The sequence below is a fragment of the Acipenser ruthenus genome, chromosome 8 (genome assembly GCF_902713425.1).
Source record: "Acipenser ruthenus chromosome 8, fAciRut3.2 maternal haplotype, whole genome shotgun sequence".
Lineage (NCBI taxonomy): Eukaryota > Metazoa > Chordata > Actinopteri > Acipenseriformes > Acipenseridae > Acipenser > Acipenser ruthenus.
In genome coordinates this window covers 34,824,186-34,836,011 of record NC_081196.1, presented here as the reverse complement: position 1 = coordinate 34,836,011, position 11,826 = coordinate 34,824,186, and the positions used below count along the sequence as shown (strand labels likewise).

Here is an 11,826-nt window from a genome sequence, read left to right as displayed (position 1 = left end):
AACAACCCTCTATCAAAATCAATACAGCTCACTGAGGTTGGTAACTGGATACATTTTGTTCTGCTGTTGAGTTCAGAATGAAGATGAAGCTTCCCCTCCTCATCGCTCTTTTAGCTTCAATTTATATTGAAGATGGCACATTTGTATCAATAAGGTAGGCAACCATTATCTTAACCATGTGTTAATCTGTATTTGTGCTTTTTTTTTTTTTTTTTTACAACTGAAAAGGTTGTGTATGAAGTCTGTCTGCTGTAAACAGTTTAGCCAGCATTGGGTTTTAGGACATGATCACACGTTTAAAATGTGGGCTTGTGTGTCCAACTGATTTTGGTTTTATCGGAGTGGGGTTTAAAGGTATGATTATTTAAACCAAGATTTAAAAGTGATCATTGATTTGACCCTCTCTAAAAAATAAATAATGTAAGGTCAGGTGGTTTTTCCTGCCCTGGAAAAATATTATATATGGTATGATGGGAAGTTAATGAGGATAATTTATTGAGGGTCCAGCTTCGCTTAATGTCTGTCCTGATGTTAAACAAAGGAGAAAGGAATCTGAACTTTCATATATTTCTTTCATTTGCATTTTCCTGCTTTTTTTATTTGCGGGTCAAGGTCACCTGTTGTTGATGCACAACGTCACATTTTCACTGACTCTTTCTCACTCTCAGGATGTAACTTTAATTTTTAGGATGTATACAGCATGGCAAATACTTGATTATAAACTATTTAGATTTATATACAGTGCCTGGCAAAAAAAAATAAAAAAATGGAGTCCACAATGCGTCTCTTCCATTGTCTTGTCCAGATTTTGGCTACTGTTGCATGTCTGTTACTTGTCACAATATGTGGCACACCTCTGCAAGCTTGATCCATTATTACCCATTTGCGACTGAAGTTGTGCTTTCCAGTGGTGTTTCTTTGCAAATACTGCTATTCCAGGAACACCAGAGAGACTTACTTGAAGGACAAATTGGTCAATGCAGCCACTATGTAGATGAATGAGCCGGTTACACAAGCACCCACTTTCACAGGGATCCATCTGATTTCCAATGATTGTTGCTGAACAGTTGCACACAACATAGCTTACATACCGTAGATCACGTGGATCACAGGATACGTCATGCTGTAATCTTTCTGGGTGCATGTATGAACTGTCTGATTGATGTGATATAAAGGCATGTACAACTTTCCTCTAACAGAGCCTGGTTCTTTTTGAGCATCTGTATCTCATTCACTCTTGAGCTCTGACGGTTCAAATTTGCATCTCTGTTTGTGTGTGTGTGAGTGTTCTGTGATTGGTTGTTTATGTTCTGTTAATTTTCTGTTGTTAGGCACACTGGGCCTGTAGGGCGGTGCTAGTAGCCTTCATCCTAGCCTGCGAAAGGACGCTCACAGAACTGTTCAGTGAAGCGCACCACCGGGTCTGTGACTGTTCACATGTGAACAGCACCTGAGAGGGGAAATAACTGTATGGTGGGGGGGGGGGGGTTCTGGTTGGCTGGGGGCCAGTAACAATGTATCTGTTCATGTTTATAGTTTAAAGCTATCTGTTCAACTCCACCAAACAGGGGGAGTTTACCCACTTTTTAATTTACCCCTACACCACTGCTTATATGGCGATGCAGTATCTGTAGTCATGAACTTCTGCAGCCAGGCTTCACATTTCACTCAACACAATTTGTGGTGATATTTCGGATTTTCTAGATAAGCGTACCAATGGTAATATATTTTTTTTAACGCCATCTTTTTCCTCTCCACCTCACACAGCGATCAGGTTTTCTCAATTACTCCAGGAACAGACGAGGAGGTTGAAATTATCAAGAATCTAACCAGCAAGGACGAGGTAAGCCTACAATGCGCCTGCTTTGGGATACGTGTGTGTCTTTGTCAATGACCCCTTGGTTTGTTTGCCTTTTATAACTGCCTGTACCTTTTCTTAACCCTGCGCCTCTGTACTACTTTTTTTGGACATACATTTTCCCTTTTACCAAGAAAAAAGAAATGACAAAATAAAACAGAAGAACAACAGAACAACCAGAATGTCTAAACTTAACTACCAACAGTGCTTTTAAGCTTATGCATATGGCATACTTTCAAGCACAAACGAATACCTGGTTGTTGGGTTGTTAGGACTGCTTTAATACAGGGCAGGCCTTAATACTGAAGGTGACTTTACATTGCCGTCAGGATGAGTGAATTGCAAATAAGTGGCCTTAATTGTGAATTGATCTATTTACTAAGGTGGCCTTCTAGCAAGGTTTTACTGTGGTTCCTGTAAATATTATTTTTCTCTAGTTATAATCTGTGGTACAATACAGTAAATGTAATACAGTGATGATGGGCATTCTTTTTCTTGTTTGTTTCATTTCAGATTGAGCTGTGCCATCCAGATTCAGCTCACAATATTAAAATGAACAGTGATGTCCACCTGTACATGAACATATCAGACTTGGATTTTGTAAAGGATCTGTTACATAAAAATGGCATTAAGTACAAGTATGTTACTCATTTCTACCCTATTGGATGCGAATGAATGTATCCTAAAATTCTTGTTTCAGTTCTTGTTTATATGATCTCTGCTCTTCAACAACTTCTGGGACAGATGAATAGAGAGGGGAATTTGTTGCCTGTTTTACTCAAGGTGATATTGGAATACGAAATGTATGCCCTATCTGCGGTCATTGTCTATTTTTTCATCAGGCCCAATACGTGTTTGAGTCTCTTTATATTACTTATTAACATAAATTGTGTTGTCCTTCAACCCAAATGGTGTTGCTTTTTTTTCAACACAAAGGCCTATATTCAGAGACTTCACTCACTTGGTAAGTGTGTGGGTCTAGGAGTGCGAACAAAACCTTCAATTCCAGACCCCAATCTACGTTGATCTTGAGTGCAGCTGACACCTCTCTTTACCTTCACTCAACTTGAAACAAGACTGCTTCCATGCAGACATGGAGCTAGACAATTAAGAAATGTTTCATGCAAGTCAGACAGACCTACATTGTTCATTCAGAGCCTTTTACAGGATGTTAATGAATATTTTCAACTAGCCTAAATCTGATGCAACACTGTCACTTTTTCAGGAACAGTGGCTTGAAATCTAGTTCCAGGAGACCGGGAGACCTAGTTTAAGGCAACTTTGCTGTACCCCAAATCTCCCCTAGTGTGCCATGCAGTGGCCTGAAACCTAGTCTCCTGAAACCAAGTTCCAAGCCACAAATACCCCTTTTCCACTGGCACATCCGACCCATGAGGGCTCGACATGGTACGGGTGGTTCTCCACTGGCTATATGTCGAGCTGAGCGAGAACCAGTTAAGGATTTTAGTCATTACGTTGCATCAGTCAGTACACTCCAGAAAAAAAAACAGAAAACATGGCGGGCAGCGAGTGTGATGAGAGAAAAGTACAGCCTTGGGACGCTGAGGAAGTGCAGGCTCTAGTTTCTCTGTGGGCAGATAGAAGCACTCGTGCAGCTTTTTTATTTTTAAGCACCCAAACAAAAAACAACTATCCTTACAGGATATCTTTGGCAAATCATATTTTTAAAACCTTCTTATTCCCCCTTCAACAGAATTAATTGAACTTTAGTAAGTCAATATAATCAGTAAAATTTGTATATTATAAAGACATATCTAAATATAATGTAGCGACCTCGGTTAACGCAGGCAGGCGCATCGCACAGAGCGAGGCAATCCACACACAGACGGAGGGCGGGCACGAACCCAGGACCTCTCGCACTGAAGCATAGCACCGATACCACTGTACAGAAGAGCCGGCTCCTTTACAAGGAGCGTATATCGGGCTTATGTCTTTGTGTGTGATTATGTCACCTACCAGCCCTGCTGCTGCCTTCCCCTGTGCACGCTACAATATTTACAACATATAGCAATACAAGATAAAGCTTCACCATTGGTCTATTAATTTTTGAACACCATTTGTTTGTGAATCTTTTGGCAAACTGAGTTAATTAATAACAATAATTAATAACAACTGTCTTTCGTTGCGTGTGACGTCAGTAGCACTTCTCGGCTCTGCAGTGGAAAAACAACCCAGGCTCCCCTTAACCGCACCGTGAGGGCTCGGAACGGCCCTGGCACGGCTCGGTTGTAAAATTGAAAAGAGGCAAAAGTGGCTTTGTGTACCCTCAGCTTAAATGTGAGTGATGTCTCTGGATACATGGCCAAAAGGCTCAAGTATGAAGCATGTGTAGAGACAAAAGTAAATTTAAACTAGAGAGAAACTATTTAGGACTGTTGAACTATACTCCTTCCGATTGTGCTATAAAATTGGCCTTTGGACTTGCTTCAATGTTGAGCCTGTGTGTTTGTTTAGACTGCTGTATCCATCACAAAACATTTACCCCAGTGCTAAGCATTATAAAAATGGGGAAAAAAACTGAATGTTACAGAACTATGAAGACATAGCTATGGTGCACGTAGAACTCTTATATTAACCTCAATTAAAGCTTTGTAACAGCAAAAGCAATTCAAATAGTGGAAACTTGGCACTGGGTTAAATGTTGTAATGCTGAGACAACTGCTACTGCACCTCCTCCAGTGATTCTAGATTTCACTTTAATCCAGGGATTCCAATTTTTCAAAGTAATTTCCAAGGATTTGGTTTTATTCAGTACCTTCGCAGGGGTTAACTTACTGTGGCCTTCCTGTTCAATGCTTTAGAAGGTGCAAATAGATGTATTTGGCTGATCCTGAAGTGACTGAGCTTATTCAGTATATAGCTGCCTTCCCTGTTCATTCACAGTAACCAAAAACCTTGCACACTTCAAGGCCCCATCCACTAGCTTGAGTTTCTCTTTAGAGAAAAATATTTCTGAAAGGTATTTCTATGCACACTGTTACTGTATATAGCAGTGGCTGTCTTTGTTTGCCCCTGGAAGGGTGAAGTCTTCACACTCCTATTTGCAATATTAGTTGGCGTTTATATAACTGTGATTGGCTGAATCCTTAATGACAGCTTGTTCAAAGTAATGAAGAACCCACAATGCTCCTTGCCAGACGGTGTGCTTGGCAATCCTGTAAACTGTTGTTCAGTACACTAATTATGCACACTTCTGCTGATATTTCAGAGTAATGGTGGAAAACGCCCAAGAACTCATAGAAATGCAAACAAATAAAGAATCCAGCGGCCCTCGATCGTTCGCAGGATCCTTTTATGAACAGTATCATCCACTGGAAGAAGTAAGGGCTGTTTTTTTCATTTTTAACACTCACTTTCTACCACACAGTGACAGGGACATTATGCCAGTCTTTATTTTATCTATGTTGCGAATCTGGAACGGGAATGTTTTTACTTTCTCGCTCGGTCGAAATTGCAGTGGCTGAAGGAAATGAGATTCCCTTGATCACTTTGTTTGCCGCATGTCCGGTGTGAGGAGGGCTTTATTCAAGTTTAGCAGGAATAAGGAAATGTAATATTTCTAAAACTGCTGTGTGATGCTTGTAAAATCCCCAAATCCCCGATTCAACAAAAAAAAGAAAACATTTAGGGGTGACCATGTTGATAATGATAATGGTATGAAAATGGATCCGAAGCTTTTGTTGGTAAATGTACTTTTGTTTTTTTTTTACAGATATATTCTTGGATAAATAAAATATCTCACGAGCATCCAGATATGCTAGAAATCATATTGATCGGCTCCTCATTTGAAAAACGCCCTCTTTATGTTTTAAAGGTAAAAAAATATATACTGTATAAGCCAGAAGGGAACAATAATTTGAATGCAAGTCATGATAACAGATGCTGATTCATCTTAAAATGGGAGCTGTTCCTACCTCAGTACAGCAAAGGTGATCACCAAACACACTGATTTGCGTTTATATAACCCTGCAAATATGAAGTCACCACCTCAAATGGTTTCTGAGATACTGACACTGTGGCATCGGTAGCTTTATGAATAACTGATTGAAATTGACAGAGAGAATCACAGGATACCTTTGCTGATAAACAAAAAGTTACATGACTCCTATATGGCTCCAATAAGTGCAGAGTGCAATTAGATTTTGCCACAGGCCATAACATTGAAAATGTGATTGCTGGCAGCTGAAATAAATTCTGACATATTAGCAGTTGCAGGTATGGCGGCAGCAGAATCACCAATTCATACAAGCTCCTCTCACAGTGATGCATGATGAGCAGATACACCAAAACTCAGTATTCCTGCTCCCGAGTGGTGCATCCAGGAAAGACACTCCACGTGAAGAGCAGGATGCGCTCCATAGCCTGGACGTCACGAGTTAGAGTCCAGACTATTCCACAGCCGACCGTGGACGGGAGCTCCCAGGGGGCGGCACACAATTGACTGAGCGTCGCCCGGGGGGAGGGAGGGTTACGTCAGCCAGGGTGTCCTCGGCTCACCGCGCACCAGCGACCCCTGTAGTCCGGCCGGGCGCCTGCGGGCTTGCCTTTAAGCTGCCCGAGAGCTGCGTTGTCCTCGCACGCTGCAGCTTTTGGGTGGCTGGGTTGTGAGTCCGCAGTGTGAAAAAAGCGGTCGGCTGACGGCACACGCTTCGGAGGACAGTGTGTGTTTGTCTTCGCCCTCCCGAGTCAGCGCAGGGGTGGTAGTGGTGAGCTGAGCTTAAAAAATAATTGGCCATTCTAAATTGGGAGAAAATAATAAAAAATAATAATTGGCAACGACTTAATTTATTAAAAAAAAACAACTCAGTATTCCTATCAGTGCAAACCTTCTACTCAAAAAAAAGAGTGTACATGCATGTACTGTTCTTATTTCCAGCTAACAGGGAGGAGAAATTCTCCCAGAAGAGCAATGTGGATAGACTGTGGAATCCACAGCAGAGAGTGGATCTCCCCTGCTTTCTGTATATGGTTTGTTCAAAATGTAAGTACACACAATAGACTCTATAGCATGTATTACCCTTAGAATGTTTCATAGTGGGATACCACAATGGTAAAAGCAGAATACAGTACAATATAAAACTGTTAAGATAATAGTATCACCACAGTGTATTTAATTGTTTTTTATTTATTTATTTTAGGCTATTGATTCTTATAATAAAAACCCAGAAATTACTCAAATGCTTGACAACATGGAAATCTATGTTCTCCCTGTAATGAATGCTGATGGATATGTGTATACTTGGACAACCGTGAGTATTTCATTTCAGTTCCAATTATAGAGTTTAGGGTTGAAAAGTGGACTATACCAGTAAGGTAACCTAATGTAGTTCTTTAAATCCCTGTGTTGCTGACTCTAGCCACCAAATCCATGGAATGAATCCCAATGAGGCTGCAGATAAAAAAAAATGAGAGAGAAGATGTATGCAATTATGTACAACATTCTCCCAAATGTGTTATGATTTAGCATTTTATATTTTGTGTTTTCCAGACTTTGTTTTAACTTTGAGTCACAGTTTTTCCTTTCACAACAGAGTAAGTCCGCCCCCTACCACAGAAGTTACTGGACCCACCGAACCTGAGCCATACTTGAGTTCTGTGCTTATGTTCTCATGTGCATTTGTGGGGATCGTTGCAGTGAGGCAGCATAATTGAGCATTCTAAATTGGAGTGAAAAATGGGGGTAAAATAATTAGGCAATCTAAATTTATCTCAAAAAAATTCTCCCCTGCTTTCTGTCAAATATTGTTCTCTTTTTTTGTATCTACTGTACATACAGTATAAAACTTATGTGAAAGTGATTTTGCTCATAATATTTGACTGCACTAGCGTCGAATGTGGAGAAAGAACAGGTCCAGATATGAAGGCAACAACTGCGTTGGGACTGACCTGAACAGAAACTTTGATGCTGGCTGGTGCAGTATGTTTTTTTTTTGTTAATACAAGCAAAAAGAAAGTACTAAAATCATTTCGCCAATAGGTAGGATGGTTAGATTTGGTGCAGATGTTTTGTAATTTGAGACAGAGACCATGTAGTATATACTGCCTTTTTAAGATCCATAAACAAATAATACAGTGTTAATTGAGGTGGTATTTAGATCCACTGCAGTTAAGATCATTAAAATAGCACCCCCACCCCTGTATTGAAATACCCATAATTAATAGAACCCTATGAAAGTTTACCATGGTAAAGCAGAGCATACTTTTTTAAGCACAGAGTAACGAGACTATGGAATATTTTACCAGATGTAGAGTAGTTACATCAGAAACACCAGCAACATAAAATGTGTCTACCAAACAGACATTTCTCAGTCCTGACATATCCTATGTTTCTTATGTTCTATGCATGTGCAAGCTTGGTAAGGCACAGAAAAGTAATAAACATGCTAAAATATATGGAAAATGTTTGGAAATATGCACAGTTTGTGTAACCAAGGATCAGAATAGAGAGGTATGGTGAAGCATATTAATAAACTTAGCAAACCAGTGTAAATGATGGTATAACCATGGGAAAAGCATGGGAAAACTGCAAACATACCGTGGTAAACTTTTATAAGAGAAGCCATGGGCCTTCTCTTATAAAGCCTGTTCCTTATCGCAGTTATTTTCAAGGGGCTTTACACTGCTCACATACACTGGCTACGAAGAAGGGAGTCTAAGCATTGTTAGCTGCAGAATTACCATGGTCAACTAGTATTTTTTTGATATATCAAATCTAAAGGTAAAACTGCTCAATGTTACTCATAGTAGGTTTCTTTATACTCTTTATGTAGCTAAAGGAGCATCACATGACCCCTGTGACAACACCTACTGCGGCCCCTACCCTGAGTCTGAACCCGAAGTCTCTGCCGTAGCTAAATTCCTCAGAGAGAAGAAGGACAGCATGAAGCTCTACTTCACCATCCATTCCTATGGCCAGATGCTGCTCTTCCCTTATTCATATTCCTACAATCAGGCCCCAAATCACGATGAACTGGTAAGTATCTTGTAGAGTTAGACCCTGTGACTGCTGTGTTTATTGTTGCACCAGATTAGATTTACTGAAAGAGCACCTTGGTAAATGAAATATCAAGAGATCTTAACTAATGTGTTCTTCTTGTTTAAAAGCACCCTGTAGTCTCAAGAGGTCACCCAGAAGCATGTCTAACCTCTAAGTACATCAGGTACACCAGGGTGTAACCTTTAACCTGTCTCCCTGCAACACCATGTCCCCAATGGATATAACAAATCTGGAATTAAAGGTCAAATGCAGTATTTCTTACATCTACTAGACAGATTAATGGTCACACTCTGGTGTGCCAGATGTACTGATTTCACATGATTCTGAGAACTTAAATATTTAAGCCGTATAGGTGCTTAAAACAGAATGTGACGACTAAAACACAAATTAGTCTGCACAAGAAGAAAAATACGTTCCTTAAAATAGTTTCAGACAGTTAGACATTCTCCAGTAATAAATGCATCAATACTGTGATTCAATTAGCTTTTAAAACACCATAGCAATTGCAACTTATCAATTTAAAGTATACCATTTTTTCTGAGGCTGTACTAAAATAAAAGTCTACCTTTTTTTTTTTTTTTTTTACTGTACTCACCACAGGGTTCTATTACTAAATCTACTGTAATCACAATGTGCTTGCTTGTATTTCTTTCAGCAAAATCTAGCGAATGAGGCAACCCAAAAGATTCGGAGATATTACAGAACCAGATACAGCAGTGGTCCTGGAGCTCCAACAATATGTAAGCTCCTCTGTTCGGATTTATTTTCTGATGAGAAATTGCAGAATCTCAGAAAAAAAGCAGATGTTATGTGCTTCTTAGTAATAGAATGAATATTGGTAATAGTTTGCTGTATGCATATATTACACATCACTAAATATGATAATATGCACATACAGACGTGCTCAAATTTGTTGGTACCCCTCCACAAAAAATGAAGAATGCACAATTTTCTTTGAAATAACTTGAAACTGACAAAAGTAATTGGCATCCACCATTGTTTATTCCATATTTAATAGAAATCAGACTTTGCTTTTGATTTTTTATTCAACATAATATTGTAAATAATAAAACAAATGAAAATGGCATGGACAAAAATGATGGGACCGCTAACCTAATATTTTGTTGCACAACCTTTAGAGGCAATCAATGCAATCAAACATTTTCTGTAGCTCTCAATGAGACTTCTGCACCTGTTAACAGGTAGTTTGACCCACTCTTCCTGAGCAAACTGCTCCAGCTGTCTCAGTTTTGATGGGTGCCTTCTCCAGACTGCAAGTTTCAGCTCTTTCCATAGATGTTCGATAGGATTCAGATCAGGACTCATAGAAGGCCACTTCAGAATAGTCCAATGTTTTGTTCTTATCCATTCTTGGGTGCTTTTAGCTGTGTGTTTTGGGTCATTATCCTGTTGGAGGACCCATGACCTGCGACTGAGACAGAGCTTTCTGACACTGGGCAGTACGTTTCGCTCCAGAATGCCTTGATAGTCTTGAGATTTCATTGTGCCCTGCACAGATTCAAGGCACCCTGTGCCAGGCACAGCCCCAAAACATAACCGAGCCTTCTCCATGTTTCACTGTAGGTATGGTGTTCCTTTCTTTGAAAGCTTCATTTTTTCGTCTGTGAACATAGAGCTGATGTGACTTGCCAAAAAGCTCCAGTTTTGACTCATCTGTCCAAAGGACATTCTCCCAGAAGGATTGTGTCTTGTCAATATGCATTTTAGCAAATTCCAGTCTGGCTTTTTTATGTTTTTCTGTCAAAAGTGGAGTCCTCCTGGGTCTTCTTCCATGGAGCCCACTTTCGCTCAAAAAGCGACGGATGGTGCGATCAGAAACTGACGTACCTTCACCTTGGAGTTCAGCTTGTATCTCTTTGGCAGTTATCCTTGGTTCTTTTTCTACCATTCGCACTATCCTTCTGTTCAATCTGGGGTCTACATTTTTTAATGTTTTTATTTGCTTTTTGCTTTTCAATAATCAAGTGTTCTCAGTCCATCAATTATTGAGTATTACCTGTCCGATCTTCTACAGTATTGGTGCATATTTCTAAAGTGTTTATGTGAAACTCAGGAAACTAACAAAATAATTATATACATCATTTTACATTATATAGGTCTAAAACGCCCAGTTCTGAAAGAAAAACACAACTAATGTAATTAACCAACCATCTGCTTCCACTACTGACTGACATGTTATGAGCCACTAACAAGCTTTGAACAAGGACACACTTTTCCCTTTCGGAAAACAGTTTTTCATAATAGTCACTAATAGCCTGGGAGGATGAGAGTGTTATGAGCCACTAACAAGCTTTGAACAAGGACACACTTTTCCCTTTCGGAAAACAGTTTTTCATGATAGTCACTAATAGCCTGGGAGGATGAGAGTTTCTTGTGGCTGCTTGGGCACTTCAGAGTGAATGTTTTCTAAATATCAGCACATTCACTTGCACACATGCAGGTTGGCAAAGGTCATTATTACATGACCCAAGGTGGTACCTTAATTGTATTTTATTTTTCAATTCTTGTTTTTTAGACCTAGCCCCTGGTGGTTCTGATGACTGGGCTTATGACCTGGGGATCAAATATTCTTTTACAATCGAGCTTCGGGACACAGGCAGGTATGGATTTCTGCTTCCCCCACAATTGATCCAGCCAACCTGCTTGGAGGTGCTTACTGCAATCAAGACAATCACACACCATGTCATTGAGAATACTGAATAAGTCATTCTGTACTTGCTGTACTACCCATTGACTACATGGTGATTATGTGCTACCCATACTCTTATTTAATTGTAACATAGAAATACTTTGAAACTATACTTCTTGATAAACATGTTATTAAAAATGCAGTCTTTTGTGTATACATTACCTATTTTTGTTTGTTTGTCATCTTACTATTTCAACATTTGATATATACTGTATGCGCAACACCTGTGGTTATACATGT

General features: G+C 39.6%; 1 protein-coding gene across 1 annotated transcript; it reads left to right on the top strand.

The window, feature by feature from the left end:
* The first annotated feature begins 12 nt into the window (after window positions 1–12).
* LOC117406811 (carboxypeptidase B2-like) lies at window positions 13–11,747 on the top strand. Its single transcript, XM_034011134.2, has 11 exons — window positions 13–154; window positions 1,768–1,843; window positions 2,372–2,496; window positions 5,088–5,199; window positions 5,592–5,693; window positions 6,756–6,860; window positions 7,018–7,128; window positions 7,706–7,796; window positions 8,650–8,852; window positions 9,532–9,616; window positions 11,413–11,747. Exons 1-11 carry the CDS (start codon window positions 78–80, stop codon window positions 11,598–11,600), a joined length of 1,275 nt encoding a protein of 424 aa, XP_033867025.2. The 5' UTR covers window positions 13–77; the 3' UTR covers window positions 11,601–11,747.
* Window positions 11,748–11,826: the final 79 nt, after the last annotated feature.

Excerpts from the sequence above, each read along its gene's own strand:
- LOC117406811 (XM_034011134.2), top strand. The coding sequence starts at position 78 with ATGAAGATGAAGCTTCCCCTCCTCATCGCTCTTTTAGCTTCAATTTAT. Across the intron at positions 155-1,767 it reads GGCACATTTGTATCAATAAG|CGATCAGGTTTTCTCAATTA; the intron begins GTAGGCAACCAT and ends CACCTCACACAG. Across the intron at positions 7,797-8,649 it reads CTTTGATGCTGGCTGGTGCA|CTAAAGGAGCATCACATGAC; the intron begins GTATGTTTTTTT and ends CTCTTTATGTAG.